At 35.9% G+C, this 19,357-nt stretch overlaps 3 protein-coding genes across 3 annotated transcripts; 2 read left to right on the top strand and 1 right to left on the bottom strand.

The window, feature by feature from the left end:
* Positions 1-246: 246 nt before the first annotated feature.
* LOC126757302 (protein Cep78 homolog) lies at positions 247-3,855 on the top strand. Its single transcript, XM_050471094.1, has 7 exons — positions 247-786; positions 863-1,050; positions 1,156-1,332; positions 1,400-1,574; positions 1,635-2,088; positions 2,154-2,526; positions 3,058-3,855. Exons 1-7 carry the CDS (start codon positions 510-512, stop codon positions 3,487-3,489), a joined length of 2,076 nt encoding a protein of 691 aa, XP_050327051.1. The 5' UTR covers positions 247-509; the 3' UTR covers positions 3,490-3,855.
* Positions 3,856-4,009: 154 nt separating this feature from the next.
* LOC126757307 (histone H4) lies at positions 4,010-5,888 on the bottom strand. Its single transcript, XM_050471107.1, has 4 exons — positions 5,774-5,888; positions 4,587-4,697; positions 4,337-4,453; positions 4,010-4,278 (listed from the first exon to the last, which is right to left on the bottom strand). The coding sequence occupies exons 2-4, from the start codon at positions 4,647-4,649 to the stop codon at positions 4,147-4,149; spliced, it is 312 nt and encodes a 103-aa protein (XP_050327064.1). The 5' UTR covers positions 4,650-4,697; positions 5,774-5,888; the 3' UTR covers positions 4,010-4,146.
* Positions 5,889-6,993: 1,105 nt separating this feature from the next.
* Positions 6,994-16,208, top strand: LOC126751728 (activin receptor type-2B). The gene is made up of 9 exons (XM_050462226.1): positions 6,994-7,861; positions 9,162-9,341; positions 9,449-9,625; positions 13,611-13,759; positions 13,840-14,025; positions 14,086-14,425; positions 14,491-14,693; positions 14,761-14,853; positions 14,978-16,208. The coding sequence occupies exons 1-9, from the start codon at positions 7,771-7,773 to the stop codon at positions 15,155-15,157; spliced, it is 1,599 nt and encodes a 532-aa protein (XP_050318183.1). The 5' UTR covers positions 6,994-7,770; the 3' UTR covers positions 15,158-16,208.
* Positions 16,209-19,357: the final 3,149 nt, after the last annotated feature.

The raw sequence follows: 19,357 nt of genomic DNA, 5'->3' as shown, positions 1-19,357 counted from the left end.
CTTTAAAAATGTCCGTTTTTTGGCACCCTGTAAATCGACCCGATCTAATGTATATATATGTACATACCTACAGTAGTTGTAACTGCCCTTTAAGGGCTTAGTATTTCCAATAAAATTCCTTAAAAATCATTTTAATTTTATGTTCGAAATAGTTAAAACAAATTTGAATAGAGGTAGAGCTGTCAAGTTTTCGAAAAGCAATAGCATCTCTAGAGAGACAAATAAAAATAGTAAACTTAAAAATTTTAATCACATAAAAAAATAGAAAAATCATAAAAACCGCAGATTTTTAATCAATCAATTCAAAAATTTCAAAATTATTTAGATTTTTTTTCATTCTACCCTTTTTATTAAAAAAAACTGTCAAACTTTTTACCTCCCTCCCTCCCGATAATAACCGTCCGTCGCACGAATCTCACTCGTAAGCAAAAAACGCAATAAAAATCGTAATCCAGGATTAAAAAGAACAACATCAAAGCAATAACTATAAAATAAGTCAAACTAGAATAATGCAGAAGAACTTGGAATTACGTGACGTGTGCAGTTTGACATCGACGAAGAAATTCAATCGCTGTCGTTCCTTTCACTTCCGTTATTTGGAGCTCTGTCGAGCGAAGAATCTGACTCCTTTGCCAGATATTCGTACTAAAAACAATGCAACATCGATGTTAGATTTTTTTGGAGAAAAATTAGGTGTTACTGATTGGTTACTCATCATAGAAGCTCTTTACTATGATCAAGTGCTCCAAACGCTTAGCATCCGCTTACGCAAGACCCTGGGTTCGGGTAAGTGTACCACCTTAACAGCATTCGTATGTATACCAAATTTTTTTGAACTGATTGTACGTATGAATACTGACAGTGTTGGAGCATTTGGATACGGAAAAGAAAGCACGTCTATTTAAGCAGAAGCCGGTGATCTGTACTAAGTTTGTTTTTTCTGGTATCGTGGAGGCGGTCTCAAATTGTATTGAGTTCAATAAGAATTTAAGAATTCTAAATCTCGAAGGTTTGCCACTCAATGATAAATACGTGGAATCTATAGCTAAGGTATGTGAATTACACACGGAGATCCGAAATCTGTAAGCTTTGCTTTCTAAAGTGTATCTTTGAATTTGACTTGAAAATGCGTTATTTCTCTCGACGACTTCGCAGGCTCTGTCTTCGAATGAAAGCCTTAAGGAAATAAGTTTTCAGCGTTCGAATATTTATGATAAAGGATGTGAGGCTATATGCAATACAATAAAATATCTGGAAAATGTAGAGAAGTTAAATTTATCTGAGTGTGAGCTATCAACAAAGGGTGCCGAACATGTGGCCGATATGATTAAGGTACGAAAGCGACAATCAATAAGTTTCGAGCTCGTCGTTTCGAGGCACTCGTCTATCTCTTTTACAGATACAAAAGATCAGCCGCTACACGGAGGGTTGGCAAAAATCGCTACGCTATCGGGATGTAGATCCGGACTCTATACCTGGACTGCGTTCGATTGCCTTGGCGCGTAATCCACAAATCGGCGATGATGGTGTAAAAGCAATCGTAGAAATATTAAAGGAGGATGTATGGGTAAAAGGTAATTGAACAACATTGCTATTGGAATATTGTTGAGGACGATGTGTGCTTTTCCATGCAGTTATCGATATGGAGAATTGTGGTCTGACTGATCGTGCCGCTAACATGATCTTGGATTGTCTCGAGGTCAACAACTACATTATTGATTTCAATGTACGTGGAAATGCAGGTATCAGTAAATTCCTGCAACGTAACATTCGTGAGCAACTGGGAAAGGAGGATGAGGATATGAAGATGCTGGAAGGCCACATGCAACAGAGCACTAGTGGCAATGGGCCCAATTCGCAGTCCAAAAAGAATCGCGTCACCTTAGCCCAGCTTAAAGAGCAACTCAAAACGCTTGAGGAACAATTAGCATTCGAGCGTGTGTTACGTAAAAAGGCTGAACAGTTGAATGAGAAACTCAACCAACAGATAATTGCATACGAGAACCAAATGGAGGATGAAGCTAATGCTCGTATACCTGAGGGATACGTTGTTGTGAAAAATGAATCACTGCAGTCTATTATCAAAGAGTCAGTGCATGCCTGCATCAATGTTGATAGTAGTCATAATATAATTTATAATTGTATATTTGCAGACGTAATGATTTCCAGAAGCTGGCCAGCAGCGTGTGTCGCAAAAACTCACCACGCAATAATAACAGCCGATCGAAGCAGATGAATGCATTGCAAATGCAAAGTTCACACATGTCGCTACAAGAAAGTCATAGTGCGAGTATATTGCCACCAGGCGATGACACTTCCTGTCATGGTAATGCTGTTGAAAGCGCGAAGAACGTGCAAATGTACCGAGAAATACCATCACCTACTTCGACTGTGAAGGAGATGCCCCGGAAGCCTCTCAAAGTGCGCAAAGTAAAAAGTGAAATGAAGTACGTGGAACCAACTCCAAAAGATTCGTCCAAAAAGAAGGAATCTAAATCGGATCATGAGTTCGCCAATGAGACTGATGTAAGTAGGAAATTCCAGAAGCAAATCTGTGATATCTTAGCTACCTATTTGCTGTGATATTGTTTATAACATATATTATTTTATTGTTGTATTTATGTATGTATTTATTACACTTTAGTAAGTTAAATCTTTTCTTATTAACCTTTTAACAAAAAATATTAATAAACGCGAATAATTTATTGCTAAAACAAAAAAACTAAATACTTAGGCGTTATATATTATATATTCGTTCTTATGGATACGAAAGAGAATTGTAAGCATTTTTTGGTAATATTTTTGCAAATCGAAATACGCGTTTCACAGGCCGAAAAAAATAATAGAAATTAGATAGTGGCTCTATGCGAATGTATGTATGAATAAATGTCAACAAGTAGGGTATTAACAACTTCTTTATTCAGGTTCGTGTTACTTATTTAAACAACACACACATTTGTTTAAACAAATTAATAAGTACATTGTGCACAAGAAGTTATGTTCAATAGGTTAGCTTAAACACAATTAATTTCGACCCATTATTTTCATTTGTTGCAGTTTCAACTCACTGCGGTGCATTTTGAGACGAATATCGGCGATTCGGCAGCGAACAACTTGTCTCCGATGATGCTACCAATGCCAGGCGTTTCGTCACCATTGCTAACACAAATAACGGCGCGCATTGATAAGAAGCCGTTAAATAATGGAGGTGGCTGCTCCATTCCCAGCAGCAGTCGCAATAATTTTTGTAATAAAATTGAAATGGACGATTTGTCCATATCCACATCTCGCAGTCAAACCAGCGATGGCTGTTCCAGCGATTCGGACACTTTGCGTAATAGTGTTGCAGATTTTCAACCGTTAAAGGTTTTCATACGACGCAACAAGTCGTTGACGTCGCAACAACAATTGAAACATGGTCAAGGCGAGGGTTTGACTATGGATATTAAGTCGCCTCGTACACTCTTTATGGGACTGTGCGATGATTGACGAGGTGACAATTCTGTGGAAAAGAAGGACGCAAGAAAGCTCAGAAAATTATATGGAAGTTTATTTTATTTTATTTGTTGAATTTAGTATTTTTTTCTTTTAAAGCTATCGCCGAGAAGTACATTAAGGTCTCTCACTCCTCATTCCTTCTTCCTAGTTTTTTCTTAGGAAGTATGGTGAAGAGATATGTGTATCAAATATTGTAAAATCACACTACAAAATTCTCTGTAGCGTCCGAAATATATTTTCGTATATTTTTTCTTGCTTACAGCAGTTCTTGTGTAATCCTTTTCTCAATTCTGTGTATACGCATATGTATATATTTTGTATAATATTATGTTGCAATAAATAAACGTTTATAAAAAATCGTAGAAAATTATTATAAACCAAACAATAAACCACAGACTAAGCATAAATATATACTTATGTATATACCACTGTGCTTGTATATTGGAACTCCATGCCTAAATTTAATGAATTGAACTATTTTTTTTTGCTTTTCAATAAATGGAATAGTAAGTAATGTATTTCACTTTAAATGTGCATTTTGTTTGTAATAAGCGAGAACATTTTATCATTTAAATTCAAAGTGTATAGCTATTATTTCATTGTTGGGAATCGGTAATCATTACGATACATTAATACATGCATTTATATTTAACCGCCAAAGCCGTACAGGGTGCGACCTTGACGTTTCAAGGCGTATACAACATCCATAGCGGTGACCGTTTTACGCTTGGCGTGTTCGGTGTAGGTGACGGCATCACGAATTACGTTTTCCAAAAATACCTGGAAATAATTAACTTTTGCAATCAAAATACAATTTGAGGCTGAGCGATTTTCTTACCTTCAATACACCACGCGTTTCTTCATAAATCAATCCAGAAATACGTTTAACACCGCCACGACGAGCCAAACGGCGAATGGCCGGTTTGGTGATACCTTGGATGTTATCACGTAGCACCTGCAGAAGAGAAGAAATGCGTATCGAGTTATAATATATATACAGTAGTCAGCTCAATTTTCGAATTTCACAACAATCACCCCTATAACTTACACCACAAATCGACGCATTCAACCCAGCAACAATTACTTACCTTACGATGGCGTTTTGCGCCTCCTTTTCCTAAGCCTTTACCACCTTTTCCGCGTCCAGTCATTTCGTTCTTGTTTTACTTGAATATGTCTCTTAATAATATCAGCTGCAACTGTAATATAATGTTTAAATATAATTATAATATTTGGTATCCACTTTTAATGTTTAATAAGTAATATATAAATATAACGGGGTTTTCAATAAGAGCGCTGCAAAACTTTTTTTCCTTTGAAAGTACATTCGATGCCATTACGTTCGATGTCGGCCAAATTTTTTCGTAAAATTCGCCACAAATACGTCACAGAGATGCCCAACGCTTGAGAACGACGATTAGGGGCTTCCTCAATTGACGCGCTAACGGCAACAACATTCTCGACACTACGGGCACTTCTTTGCCTCACTGGCACCTCGGAAATATTTTGTACTGTGAATATGGATTCAAATTTTTCCATTAGACGCTGTTGATCGGACAGGAAGAATATGACGACTATAAATTGGACATAGCGCTCTTAAAGTTGAGGCCCTGACTGCGAATTTCGGCAGTAAATTTCAATAATTGCAATACTTGGCAACTATATTCTCGACATTACTGGCACTTCTTTGTCTCGCTGGCACGGGAACATTTTGTACTGAGCCCGTGGATGCAAATTTTTCCACTAGATGCCCAATTGTTGATATAACAGGACGATTATGACGACCTTAAATTGAAAGTAGCGATTTAAAATTTAGGACGCAGACTCCGAATTTCGGTAGTAATTTAATATTTTGATTTGTTTTATCGTATATCTCTCCATGATGAAATGGCAAACTTTATTGAAAAACAAAAGTGCGGGAAAAAATATGGCGTAGTTTGCGGTCCCTATTGGTCTACTTTTGCAGAGTTTCTGTTGAAAAACCCTTTATATATATTATATTATTATATATTATATACAAAAAAAAAACGGAATTTAAAACTCTTAGCATACAGACACTGCTTTAAGTTTTCACAAATGGCGAAGTTAATGTTTTCGCTGTGTTCTATCTATCGGCTTCTGTAAGGATTATGAATATTAACCTCTTTTGTCCCGATGCAACTATTACACAAATAAAACTTAAATACATAACACTTTAATTTGTTTTAATTATGTGCTTAATACAAAATAATATTCCATATATATAACAAAAAAAAACAGAATTTAAAACTCTTACCTTACAGACACCGCTTTGATTTTCCACAAATGACGATGTTAATGTTTTAGTTTCGTTGTGTATATTTTCGTCTCCGCCAGCTCGTGTATGAAAAGGAAAACAAATGACTATAGCGGAACTCTAGTACAGTATATTCTTCGCACACCATTTCTAGCGTGAACGCAGGGTTGTATATAAAAAGGCCTATTCTCTACATATATTTGAACCTCTGGTCCACAACTTTCGTGTGGTAGGTATTCTGTCGAATTATGAAATGTTACATTATTTATTTAATTATCAATAAACTTTGAAATTCTTGTATTAAAAACCATTTTCTATAATCCATATATTGTGACATAACATACCTGCCCCATTTACAATATAGTATTAACAACAACAGTTTGCATCTGCTGTGTTTTGTACATTGAAGCTTTCAATATAGTTGATTAAATAATAAAACGTGTAACGATTTTGTTCGAAATTATTGATTTATATTGGAATTCTGTAAGCAGTCTTTAGTCCCTATTTGAAACATTTTGAGGTAAAGTCTCAATTTGTGATTAGTTACTGTTCACTAAACAGTCTCTAGCGTTAGTCTTAAAATATTGACGCAAATTTGAGACCTGATAGTTAGCAGGTCACAAAACTAAAAAGAACTCTTGTTTGCCTTTTTGATTATACTGAATAGAGATCATATATGTACATATTAATCGATTGTCGGTTTTTATATTTTGTAAGCAACTCAAACACGAAATAAATCAGTTTTACATAAATTTCCAAACATTATGAAACAAAGTCAACATATATTTTTACTTTTATTTGTAATTATGTTTTTTGACTGTTATAAAGAATTTAATATTTGTTGTCGACATATTTATTTCCATTCAAGTGTAAAAACATATCTGAATAATGAAATGTAATAGATTTGTGACTATTATTGACAGAATAGAAAAATCGTCTCAAGTCACAAAAATTGTCTCTAACTTAAAATCTCATATTTAGAGACTTGTGTGCAGAATCGCACAGAGTTAAAATTCTGTTGTGGACTTTATTCGAAATGTAGGTAACTCTGATGTTTGATCAAAATAAAAACAAAATACACAGTCTATCCCACTTTACCGCTTGCGATATACTTTATCGGCGACTATCAGTCGTGCTGTTGAACACTCTTTTTCACTCCCACGCATGGTGTCAAACGGACTGCAGTAAGTGTTCTCAGTGAGCACAGATCAAATGCAGAAAGAAAAGTCAAAATGACAGCAAAATAACTACGTTCCAGCGAAAAGATGCAGCACAAATCTTGTTTCAGCAATATAATACGGAAAAACTTGATTTAATAGAACATATTTCATACGAATTAATTGAAGACAGTGATATTCATAAGTGATTTACAAAATGTAAAAAGTCTCATATAAAATAATTCCACTGATCTTTTAGGATAAGCCTACAAAACTTCATGTGCTTGAACATATTACAAGTGCTAAAGAGGTCATTTGTGAGCGAGTATAAAAGTGATTCTGATACTATATTATTATGAAAATTTTTAATGATAACTGGACTTCCGCAAAGCCTACATATAAATGATAAAAAATAAGCTTATCAATTACTTTTGCGAAATAAAAATAAAATAACTATAAATTACCGAATAAAAAGCAACAAGCATCGATACTTGACGCAGTAAATAGATAAAAGTACGCTGTGAAGTAACGTATACACAATGTTTGGAATTGTGTAAAGCAATAAAGGATAAAATTTCATCGCAATCACGGGGCGTAATTACAGCATTTTAATATTCTTCAAAATATTTAAAAATTCTATACTGTGATAATGCATTCTCTTCGTATATGCAAAATAGGTTTTGGGTTACTTTAAAAATGAATTTTCGCATATAAATTGTCGATAATACGGTGATAAAAGTGTGGTCCTTAACAGATCTTGACAACGACCTTCCATGTGCCAGATTTATTATTGGAGTGACGATTAAGTATCTGTATTAAGTAATACGTCAAAATTTTAAAATGATCAAAATTAAACCTTTATGGTGTTCGCTGCCATTTTGGCAGCAAACCACAATGATGCTGCTCTTACTTTACCCTGTTTTGATGACAAGTAAGTAAAATTTATATTGTATTATAATAATATCCTATTTATATAGGTAAATTATTTATTTGATGCAATGCCTGGCACTCCGGTTACTGACAAAAAAATATACTGAGAACGATCTTTATAATTAGTTTGTCTTTTTTATTGTCGGAAACTGTCGAGTACCTGATTGTAAACCTCAGTTTATAGACGCAGATTCAAGATATTTATTAGAGTGCGGGGCTGAAGGCCCAATACACCTTAGGTCGCGGTGCAAGCTTCAATTTATTTTACCTACCTATCGGCTTTTTTAAGGATTATAAATACTAACCTCTTCTTTTGTCCCGATAAAACAGTTAACAAACTTAAATACATAATACCTTAATTTGTTTTAATTATATGGTTATTTCAAAATAATATTCTACAACAACGTAGGTGTTATATGTATTTTGTAATAAATGTGTAATATCTCTATAAACATATCCCCACTAGTTTTGTTGTTTTCCCATTTTATTTTATATTTTATGCATGAAACCAGTTTGCAGTTCGTATTTAAAACAAACCACCCATTCCTTACTGAACGCCTCATCGATATGCTATGTCATCATATTGTACTCTTCAGCAGGGGTTGTATCCTTAACATAGCTCACAGCGTATTCCTTGCTCGGCTCAAATTACCCGCACACTATTTTCTGCGAAGAAAGGTATAGTGAATTGTGAATGAAAACTTGCTGCTAAATGCATATACGCCAGTTACTGTGGGGCATACGATATGCCTACAAAGTGAATATTGTGCAGCAGCGCCAAGTATAAGACTTGCTGCCGGCTAAATTCAACACGAAAATGCAAGCTTTCCATACCGAAGATGAAAGGCCAACCATACTTATACCGTTGTTGTTGTTGTTGTAGCGGCAGATTACTTTTACCGTAGTTAATACTGCCACTGAGAACTTTTGCACATAGTATATATACATACATATATATTAGGCACATCCATACATAAACAGTTAGGCATATTTGTATGGTTTTGTTGTTATTCGAGTACTTGATTGGAATGAAAGCTACGACCATACTTTTCGCTTTTTATGTTGGTTTGGCTTTATCCTGTTAACTTTCCATTTTATCTTTTGCACTTTTTCTTTCGGCTACCGTTTGATCTGTTGGTTTACTATTTTTAACATCACTCTATTATTTTTTAATTCACTAAAAGTATCACTGCATTTGCATTTACTGTAATAGCACATATGTATGTATATGTATGTGCATAGTATATAGGGATATATATTGTGTGATTTAATATATTTGTTATGTTGTTTTCGTTTTGCAGATTTTGTGGGTTGGACACAGGCCGCCGTTTTGCCTGATGGCCATAGAATTGACTGTGAGCATTTTGATGAAAAGAATTGTACCACAGAGGGTGATTGCGCGATCAAAGTGGAGCACTGCAAGGTGGAGTCGGAGAAGACATCCAGTTGTTATGTGCTATGGACCATGGACAGGGACACAGGTATATTTATTTATTTTAATGCTGTTACATGTTGCGAATGAACCAAAAGGGTTTTATCCTCGAATTCATGCCTATTTGTATTTCAATGATCCACTTTTTTGTTGAAGGTGAAACCAAAATTAAAATGAAGGGTTGCTTCACAGATATGCATGAATGCAATCAAACGGAATGTATTACCAGCGTGGAGCCGCGGCAAAATAAATTATACTTTTGCTGTTGCAAGGGTTCCATGTGTAATACGGAGCACAAATGGATCCCTACCACCACAGAGGCCACAACTCAAGGTAAACTAGCGTTGCTTTAAGGTTACACATAAATAAAATTAGATTTTTGTATAAAAAAATATTATTTGAAAACTGCCCGATTAAAATCATGTTTATATCGGATTTTTTAAGCGTATTATAATTTTGATGCAACCGCAGTTAACGTTGTTTTTGCCCTTTTCCCGATTTATGTCAGAGGCATACAGTCGCGGACAGAGAAATAGCACACTTTGAGAATGTAATAAAAAGACGTGTATGTTCGATATAAACAGAAAACAAATTTAATTTTTTCATTAGCATCACATAAAATAAGAAATAAGTGAGTTAGTTACAAAAAATTCAAAAGATTTATTCAATAGTTCTTTAGAAAAAATGATTAAGTTTATTAGAAATCTAATAAGTATTATAGCGTTTAAGCACTTACGACGTTAATATTTTGTTGTGTGCCCACAATTTTTTAAAATTGCTTGGCATCGTCTGGGCGTGCTCTCCACTAATATCTGACAACTCGTTTGTGGGATAGCGTACCATGCCTCCTTGCATTCAGTACAAAGTTCTTCCGAATTTTTGAAATTTTTCTTGGCAATCTGTGTCTTAAAGTCGTTCCATAAATTTTCAATCGAGTTTGCATCGGGACTTTGGGCTGGCCACATCGGCACATTGATACTTTCTTCAGTGAGCTAGTTCTTCATACTTTAAGCTGCGTGCTTTGGATCATTGTCATGCATTAAAATCCAAATCATTGGCATCGATTCTAAATCGAATAGTTCTGTGGTATTTTTGAGAAAGTTTAGGTATGCAAATTGGTCCAATCTACAATCTATCCTTACCAATGGTCCAATGTCATATCAGGAAGACGCTCCTCAGGCCATTACGCTACCTCCGCCGTGCTTAACAGCTTTTGTAAGGTATCTGGAGTTATACGCCTGACACCTGGGACGATGGAGAAATGGTTTTCCATCCTATCCGATACGGTTCACCTTAGTTTCATCGCTACACAGGACCCTTTTCCAAAATTTGACGCCCTTTTCTAAATGTTCTTTAGCAAAGTCCAGCCGTGCTCTTATGTTGCCAGGTGTGGTTTTTTTCGACTCATTCATCCAAACAACAGATCATCATATCGACGTCTTCGCACAAATCTACTGGATACGTTAAGCCCAAATTCGTTGTTTATTTCCGCCATAATCTCTGGGGATGATTTAAAAGGATAACCCTTGCTTTTTCTAATGATGGCTGGAGCTTTGTGGATTATTTTATTTTTGTACAAATTAGGATCCCTTTTAATAAAATTAATGGCGTTGTATACCATTTTCCTCGAACAACTCATAATTTCGGCAATTTGAGTTGGACTTTTGCCTTTTTGTAAGGACCAAATATCATTATCATTTTTTCCAGAGTACAATGCATATTTCTGGCCATTTTGAAAATATGTTATTTTTTTTTATAGTTATAGTTAAAACAGCGTAGTGTGCTATTTCATTGTCCAAACAAACTTCGTTACTCTCCGAGTAAAACGAGTAACAACAAAAAAGTAGGCATGATAATTGTATGCGCTTAGCGTTATATGTTGTGAAAGTCATGTCATACACAAACGTGGAAAATTGTTAAGATTCACTTACTTGATAAAACTGAAAACTTATTTGAATAACTTATTTTGAAAGTGTGCTATTTCTCTGTCCATGACTGTATCAGTTTCTTACTAATTCAAACCGATGAAATATTTTTTGGTTTATTCTACATTTTTAGAAATATTTATTTGAGCAACACCGTTATAGCTTGTGTTAGGCAGTGAATTGTTCATTGCGCTTACACATCCCTAGATTGCAAAAATTTAATATAAATATTTAGTGTTTATGTAAATATTTTAATTATTAAAATTCGTTAGAAATGAAATAAATGTTTAAATTAGCGCAGACGTTTTCAATTCTGCTATGTTTAACGCATTATTATAAACACAATGATAAATATTGCTGTAGATCTTAATATTTCTTGAAAATTTAAAGTATTACACCTTTAAGTACAACTCTAATCATCTCGTCACACTGTTCCACCGCGTGTGCGAACTTTAGCTCAAGTGACGATTGCCTTTGTTGCCGTATATACATACATACGTATATACATACTTAGATGCACATCCGCACAAGCGTAAATACACGTATGCCAAATGCTATGATTCTGATGCTGTTGCTCATCCGCTGAAGTGTTTAAATCTGTCAGTAGTTGGGGAAGTAAAAGCAACAGAAAAAATTACAACGATAACAACAACCACAGAAGCCACAATAGTCGTGGCACGTGTGCTTGTTCGAACGCGCGAATTGCGAGTTGTGAGCTGCCCTGACAGAGCGCCACACAGTGTTTACCCCAATTTTTACTTTGTTTTGCTTTGCTACTTTGTATCGTTTGGGGTTCCTGCATCTGCTTTTCGGTTGCTGAATGCTGTGTGAAACTGCTTGTTTGCTGGTGCAGCTAATATTGTCGTGGCGCATTGCCATCGCATCGCATCGTTGATGTGGTGTCGTTGTAGAGCAGCGCAACACCCCCAACTACCAGCGTCCTATGCCGAGTTAACGAACTCGGCAATAAAAAAACGAACAAGTATAACAAAACGGTTGCACAGCAAAGGATCCAGCAGCAAAACTCGCTTCCAGTTGCCTGCTTCTCGGTTGTTTGGGCAGAGCTCTGTTACTCTGTTAGTTGCAACTTGGGGCATGCATGTGCTGTCGCAGTTTAATAGCTGTTGCGTTGAATGTTGTTTTTATTTTTGCCTATTTTTTATTCCCTATTTTGTTGTTTCTTTATTGCTTTTTTCACAAATATTAAAAATGCTTGATGCAGGGAGCGAATACCGTATTTTAGTTTTCCTCGTTGCAAGGCATTTTTGTGTTCACTTTTCACTTGGAGCACGTTCGTGTGTTTCGTGACCATTTTTACGTTTTGTATGTTCGCGTGTGCATTTATGTGTGTATTTATGAGCTTATGGTTGAGTGTGTGAACGAGCTGTTTCTAAAATTAGGGGAGAACTTTCATTTTTGTATGCTTTTTTTGGTTCTACTTAAGCAAGTATATGTACATATATACACATATATAGTATATAACGCATACATATGTATGTACATTCAAAGGTATACACCATCCTTCTCCATTTGGCCACTTGAGCAGTTGTTCACCTGTGGTGTTCTGCTGTCGTCAAGAAAAATTCTAACGAAATTTTGTTTGCTTTTTAATTGTTGCTGCGACACGACATATTAAAGAAATTTCGAGTTTAAGATGAAAAATATTCATTTTAAAAGTATTTTGAACATAAGTCTCTATGAAGTTTGAAATAGCATCTTAATATGTTGGAAAAGTTGTCCAAAAGCCAGGGTCTTAGGAGGGACTATACTCCTTATTTTAACTTCTGGTAATAAGGAAATACTTAATCCACGCCTACAGCCTACGTAACCGAAATGGATCTGGATTTTTATCCGTCCAAGGGCAATTTGACAACATTCCTCAAATGTAATAGGGGGTTGGGGGAATGATATTTTTCTAATTGTTATCTATGACCTGTTGGATGAAGGATAGGTTAGTTGTCATCCAAGGAAATGAGACCCCCACAAGGACAGGAGTGTGTAGTATGAGTACTCTTGAGTGGGTATGCAAAGGGTATGTAGTAGTAGTAGTAGTATATCATTTGTGGTTTTTTCCGCAATAACAACGTTGGCACCACACCTTCATCGACGCCAATAAAATATTGGTTGACAAACTTAAATCGGCACAATAAAGATCGGACATTTAAAAACCAACCGATTTCAAATCTATTTATATGTAAATAACTAAGGATACACACTAAAATTATATATTAGTAACCTAACCGGATTTTGAGAATTTAAGATTTCGATATATTCGAACTAGCTACGGAGATTATTGAATGATAAGAGAGTTTCGAATAGTTTCGAGTTTTCAAAATATATTATTTCCTTAAATACCGTATGTATAATATGAATGTTTCTCTTTTTCTATATAGTGCCGAAAGAAAAAACAACGGATAACACGAACGTAATTTACGTAATAGTTTGTGCAATTGTGTTCGTTTGTTTGGCGCTTTTATTGGCACCATTCGCATTTTGCTACTACCGCAAGCGTAAACCGACCAATTTCAACGAAATACCTACGGTGAGTTGAACTTCGGCGGAAGCTTGCCCATTGCGCTTATTTATTTATTTACTTTGCTCGTAACAATTTGCATTTCGCAGAATGAAACGGAAGCTACAAATGTTTCGCCACTGCTCAACAACCGGCCTATACATTTGTTGGAGCTGAAGGCTAGCGGGCGTTTCGGCGATGTGTGGCAGGGTAAGCTGCATAGTCAAGATGTGGCCGTTAAGATATTTCGTATGCAGGAGAAGGAGTCTTGGAATACCGAAGTGGATATTTATAAGGTAAAATTGGTAAAATGCTATGAACTAAATTACAATTTTGAATAATTGAACTTGTTACAGCTACCACGCATGCGGCATCCAAATATATTAGAGTTTCTTGGTTGCGAAAAGCACACAGAAAAAGTGCAATTGGAATACTGGCTCATCTCCGTGTACCACCCAAACGGTTCACTCTGTAATTACTTAAAATCACACACACTAACTTGGCTGGAGCTGTGCAAAATCGCCGAGTCCATGTCGCAAGGTTTGATGCATTTGCATGAGGAAATACCAGCCGGCAAGACGGACGGGCTGAAGCCATCCATAGCGCATCGCGATTTCAAGTCCACAAATGTGCTGCTGAAGGGTGACTTGACGGCGTGCATTGCAGACTTTGGCTTGGCTATGGTTTTTCAACCGGGTAAGTGCACAAGTGCTAACCTTCATATTTTCATTTTTATTATTTGGAATTTGTGCTTGTTGTAGGCAAACCGTGCGGCGAAACTCATGGTCAAGTTGGCACACGCCGCTACATGGCCCCTGAGGTGCTGGAGGGCGCCATTAATTTCAATCGTGATGCGTTTCTGCGCATCGATGTGTACGCGTGCGGTTTGGTATTGTGGGAGATGGTGTCGCGCTGCACCGCTGTGGGACCTGTTGGCGACTACATGTTGCCATTTGAAGCTGAGGTAAATTATATGTTTTGTAATGGGAAAATATGCCATAATAACGCACTTTTTGTGCTCTCCCCTTTAGCTTGGACTGCGTCCTACTCTGGATGAGATACAAGATACTGTAGTCACAAAGAAATTGAGACCGCGCTTACTGAACACATGGCGTACACATGCTGTAAGTAAAGCCCAGCAAAGCAAGTTTGATAAAGCCCCAGAATTATTCCTATTATCTAAAATATTGTCTTTATGACTTTTTTGTACTTGTTGTGCTCATATTGCGTTTTAATGTACTTTTGCAGGGCCTCAATATCTTCTGTGACACCATGGAAGAGTGCTGGGATCACGATGCTGAGGCACGCCTCTCCTCGTCGTGTGTCATGGAGCGCTTCGCACAACTATGCAAATACACGGCAACACCACTGCTAATTGAAAACAACACAAATTGCGAGGAAGAGCGTTTGACAGCCAATTGCTTATAGGAAAGGTATTAAATCACTTCGTTAGCGCTGAAGTGATTGCCAGAGCATGAGAACAAGTGTAAAAGATTGCTAAAAACTTACGATTCATTATATAATGTTAAGGCGATAAGAATTAAGCTGATAAGTTACCGGTATACGTCATATCCGCATATATATGTATATATATTGAAACATATATATATAAAGTTTAGTAATCGATACATTTTAAAGTGTACATTTGATAGTTTTACGTTCGACAAATAGAAAGATAAGAAGTAGCGTAAAAATTGGCTGGCAGCTTAAAGTATGTTGTTAGTTAAGTTATATAGACGACCATGCAATACACAAGCACGTACATACATTCACAAGCATAAACTAGCAAAAGTTAAATAATTATGTTGAAAGTGCAAAAAAAAAAGATTCTTTAAGGAAATAATTATGTTGAAAGTGCAAAAAAGATTTTTAAGGTTTACGTAACTCATAAAACACACACTCTAATTAGAAATTACACGACTGACTCATATGTTAAACAAGAAAGAATCATATTGTTGTTGTTGAAACCCTTTTTATGAACATTGAAGTAAGCTTATTGCTTCCAATGTTTACTCATTTCATGGCACACACAATTAATGCATGTGCAACCTTATTGACATCAACTATTTTCTTTTGTTACGTCTATATTAAATATTATTTCTGTGCCTTCTTTTGTTACCAGTTATGTAATTTTATTCATCCCCATATGTTCGAACTCTGTACTGCCATTTGTGATGTTTCTTCACACTTACCATACATACACACCTATATTCACTATTTGCGAGCACATTTTATTTTATTCCAACAAAAGAATATTACTGTTAAGCTACGAAATAAGTGTAATGCAAGTCATAACATTTTACAATGAGTTATGCATAAAGCTATTTTGTACCCCCAAACAAAATTTTGTAATTTTATTTTTAGCTTTTAGAAACGCGCCAGTTTGTCTAGAATTCTTCAAAATTTGTGGAATTTTTGATGACCTTGCGCATGCATAACTTAAGGGTTTCTGTTGAAATAAACGCCATTATTAATTTAATTTGAGTTTTATTTGTTTATGTATTAATAAATTAGTTCTTTAATTTTTGTAATTATTTTTTTTTTTTAAATATACATACATATATATATATTTTAATATATTATTATTAACATAACCTAGTTTTTGACGTTGTTAAATCTGAAAACTTAACTGTGCCAATAAATAGTAAACATATTTTATAAGCAGCCCCGAACCTAATGATAACTCGACATACGAACAACAAAAAAAAAGTCGCTAAATTGAAGCAAGTACGAAGTGATGTTTTGAATAATTACAATTGCCGTGACTAAATAATAATCAGTTATTCGTTGATATAAAACATAATTTGTGGGTGTAGTAAAAGATCTCCGGTTTTCTCGCTTAGCTTTTAGCCCTTAGCTGATCAGCATATTCTAGGAATGCTTAGTTAGTAATTATTGAAGTACCACGACCATATACCGTTAATCTTTTTAAACAAATGGCTAAAAACTTTTTTCAAACGATTTTCATTCGACAAAAATACTTTTCTTAAACTCTTCAGTTTGATACGCCTATTGTAGATCACACCCCAAAACCTTCTCGTTTTTTTTTAATGTGATTTAATTTACGATAATTAGGTATCTTATCAATTTAATTATATTACAATTTTTTAAATCGTTGGCAGCCGAAAAATAAAAAAATCGAATCGATTTAGTCTGATGACGCGTGTCGCAACTTTGTTGCGTTGCATAATTTCGTTGCATCACCGTTAAATACGAAGGGGTTGCATAGTTTAGAATTTAATGACCAAGTAATTGTATTCATTGAGAACTCACCTCGGAACTTAACTGAATTTAGCGCAAGACCACCCGCAACGTCATCTAATCTTTACTCCATCAGTTCCCAACCTTTTAACGCCCGCACTTAGATACACACACAAAGTATTTACTTAGTTAACTGAAGTGCTCGTGCTTATCAGAAAAGACGACATGCATAATCGTACAAACGCTACGATACACATACATACATACTTATACGCTATTTACATAAATAAATCAATATTTTGACGATGAATGAGCGATGATTATTCTCAACAGTACAATATTCACCTGAAAAGTTTTCAAATTAAAGTTTCTGTTTAACAAGAACAACAAAGTTAATAAATAGTATTAGAAAGTAATTGCTACATACATACATACATATATTCAAACAGCCGTGTACATAAATAGAAATAAATATAGCATAATTAAGAGTTTATTAGCTTAAATTAAGTAGCATACTTAGCATACGTACATACGAGCATAGCACTTACATACCACATGTAACGAATACGGAGCTACATAAGTTCAAATATCAAATTAAGTTATCGAAATCGACGCTTGCATAGCGTTGCGCTTAAGGATTATTTATTTTAAAAAGTGTTTTGTAAAAATGTTTGCATGTAAAGTCATCACTATCCGTTCAATTTATCTTATCCTGAGTTGCACCACAAACGACATATTTGTTTAGTTTCTTTCCGTTTTTTGATTTTAGGGTTCCATTTATGAATAGTTAATGTGTGTTATCAAAGTGGTAAACCTGTTTCCATTCCACCACCATTAGGTCGCCGTCAATTTTATATTCTTCTCGGCAATTAGTACAAAATTTCGTCCCGAAGCCGATATTGAACAGTAGTCAAATTTTGGCTAATTATGAAAAAAAAACATAATTGAAGTTTTGAAATTCGATATTGTCGATATTAACTCAATCGTTTAAAAACGTTTTCGTGGTTTTACGGTTGCGGTATTACGGTTTTCAACTCCATACCGCTGGGGTTTACTAGAATATAATGGAATCGATGGCTTGTGCTCAAACGTAAACAGCTATCTCTTCGATCTCTCGCGCTACCTCGCTTTTTCAATGCACGGCACTTAACACCCTTCCCCACTAAATCAACCATATTCACAAACTGGACGAAGGAGTACAGACTTGACTTTAATATTGCAGTTGGTGGCGTTAAGATTCCGACTGTTAATAACCCTAAAATTGTAGGTGTCACTTTCGACAGTCTGTGCTCCTTCACAGACACAGTACAGAGCTGAAACATTATCCTCAAGTCGCTAGCCGGCAGCACATGGGGAAAGGACAAAGAAACGTTGTTGGCAACGGCAATTAGCCGGCCGGTCTTTAACTACGCCGCACCGATATGGTCGCCTGGATGCAGGGAAACGCAGGCGATGAAGCTGTAAACTTGTCAGAACACTGCACTCCGGACTACGATACCTGCATCCGCCTCTAGATGTCTCCCATCGAACACCTGCTTAGTGAGGCCCGTATGCTCCCAGTTAAGGAGTATAATGAACTCCTCTCCAAGCAGTTCATGTTGGGGTACTTTCGCAGAAATCATTCCTGAAGTCACCTGCTTGGAGCGGAACCGCCTCCTAGGAGCATCAAGAGGTCATTTCTCAACTACGTTGACGACATCAAACAATACGCCGACCAGGCTTCAGTCGCAACTAACTTCCGACAAGCACTGACCGCCATTCACAGTGGAGCCATTAATACCTTCATCGACTCCCTCTCAGTGAATGGCGTACTTGGAGTCAAACCACCATCCATTGCAGACGAATAGCTAGAGTTGCCGCGAGAAACCATAGTGATCCTTGCGCAGCTTCGTTCTGGATACTGTAGCAGGTTAAACTCCTACTTATCCAGAACATATTAAATATATGTCCCACGCCCTACTAACTCTATTCATCCGACACTCTTCCCCCTTAGGTCCGACGCCATTGAAACAGCACGTTTCCTGGGCCTACCGTTGGATGTTAAGGAAATGGAGAGTTGCGCATAATTTTAATATCGTTCACATTTGTAGAAAACAAAATGATTCCTTTTTTAAACGAAAATAGCGAATATTTTTTATAAATGGACTTACTTGGCGTTAGAAAGTTCCAATGGATGTGAGTGATCATGAAGGCAGCACATTATTTTCCCCCGATCATTTTCGTCATCGTAATATAAATTAAAACTAATGTCCTTTCTATCTGAAGTCCATTGTTGCTAAAGTTGGATTGCTTTGACTCGAATTCAACTGAGTGGAACGGAAAACCCTGATAGGGATAAATTATCTATGATTGATTCAGAAAGGGATATAGATGTTATACTAAATGGATCGCTTAGAGACAATTAATGCTCGACAAAATATAATTCAT

Source organism: Bactrocera neohumeralis, chromosome 2 (genome assembly GCF_024586455.1).
Source record: "Bactrocera neohumeralis isolate Rockhampton chromosome 2, APGP_CSIRO_Bneo_wtdbg2-racon-allhic-juicebox.fasta_v2, whole genome shotgun sequence".
Lineage (NCBI taxonomy): Eukaryota > Metazoa > Arthropoda > Insecta > Diptera > Tephritidae > Bactrocera > Bactrocera neohumeralis.
The sequence above is the reverse complement of the archived record's forward strand: the minus strand, read 5'-3'. Positions and strand labels throughout refer to the sequence as shown.

Excerpts from the sequence above, each read along its gene's own strand:
- LOC126757302 (XM_050471094.1), top strand. The coding sequence starts at position 510 with ATGCAGAAGAACTTGGAATTACGTGACGTGTGCAGTTTGACATCGACG. Across the intron at positions 1,051-1,155 it reads ACGTGGAATCTATAGCTAAG|GCTCTGTCTTCGAATGAAAG; the intron begins GTATGTGAATTA and ends ACGACTTCGCAG. Across the intron at positions 1,575-1,634 it reads GGAGGATGTATGGGTAAAAG|TTATCGATATGGAGAATTGT; the intron begins GTAATTGAACAA and ends TTTTCCATGCAG.
- LOC126757307 (XM_050471107.1), bottom strand. The coding sequence starts at position 4,649 with ATGACTGGACGCGGAAAAGGTGGTAAAGGCTTAGGAAAAGGAGGCGCA. Across the intron at positions 4,454-4,586 it reads GCGCAAAACGCCATCGTAAG|GTGCTACGTGATAACATCCA; the intron begins GTAAGTAATTGT and ends TCTCTTCTGCAG. Across the intron at positions 4,279-4,336 it reads AAACGCGTGGTGTATTGAAG|GTATTTTTGGAAAACGTAAT; the intron begins GTAAGAAAATCG and ends AATTATTTCCAG.
- LOC126751728 (XM_050462226.1), top strand. The coding sequence starts at position 7,771 with ATGATCAAAATTAAACCTTTATGGTGTTCGCTGCCATTTTGGCAGCAA. Across the intron at positions 9,342-9,448 it reads GACCATGGACAGGGACACAG|GTGAAACCAAAATTAAAATG; the intron begins GTATATTTATTT and ends TTTTTGTTGAAG. Across the intron at positions 14,854-14,977 it reads ACACATGGCGTACACATGCT|GGCCTCAATATCTTCTGTGA; the intron begins GTAAGTAAAGCC and ends GTACTTTTGCAG.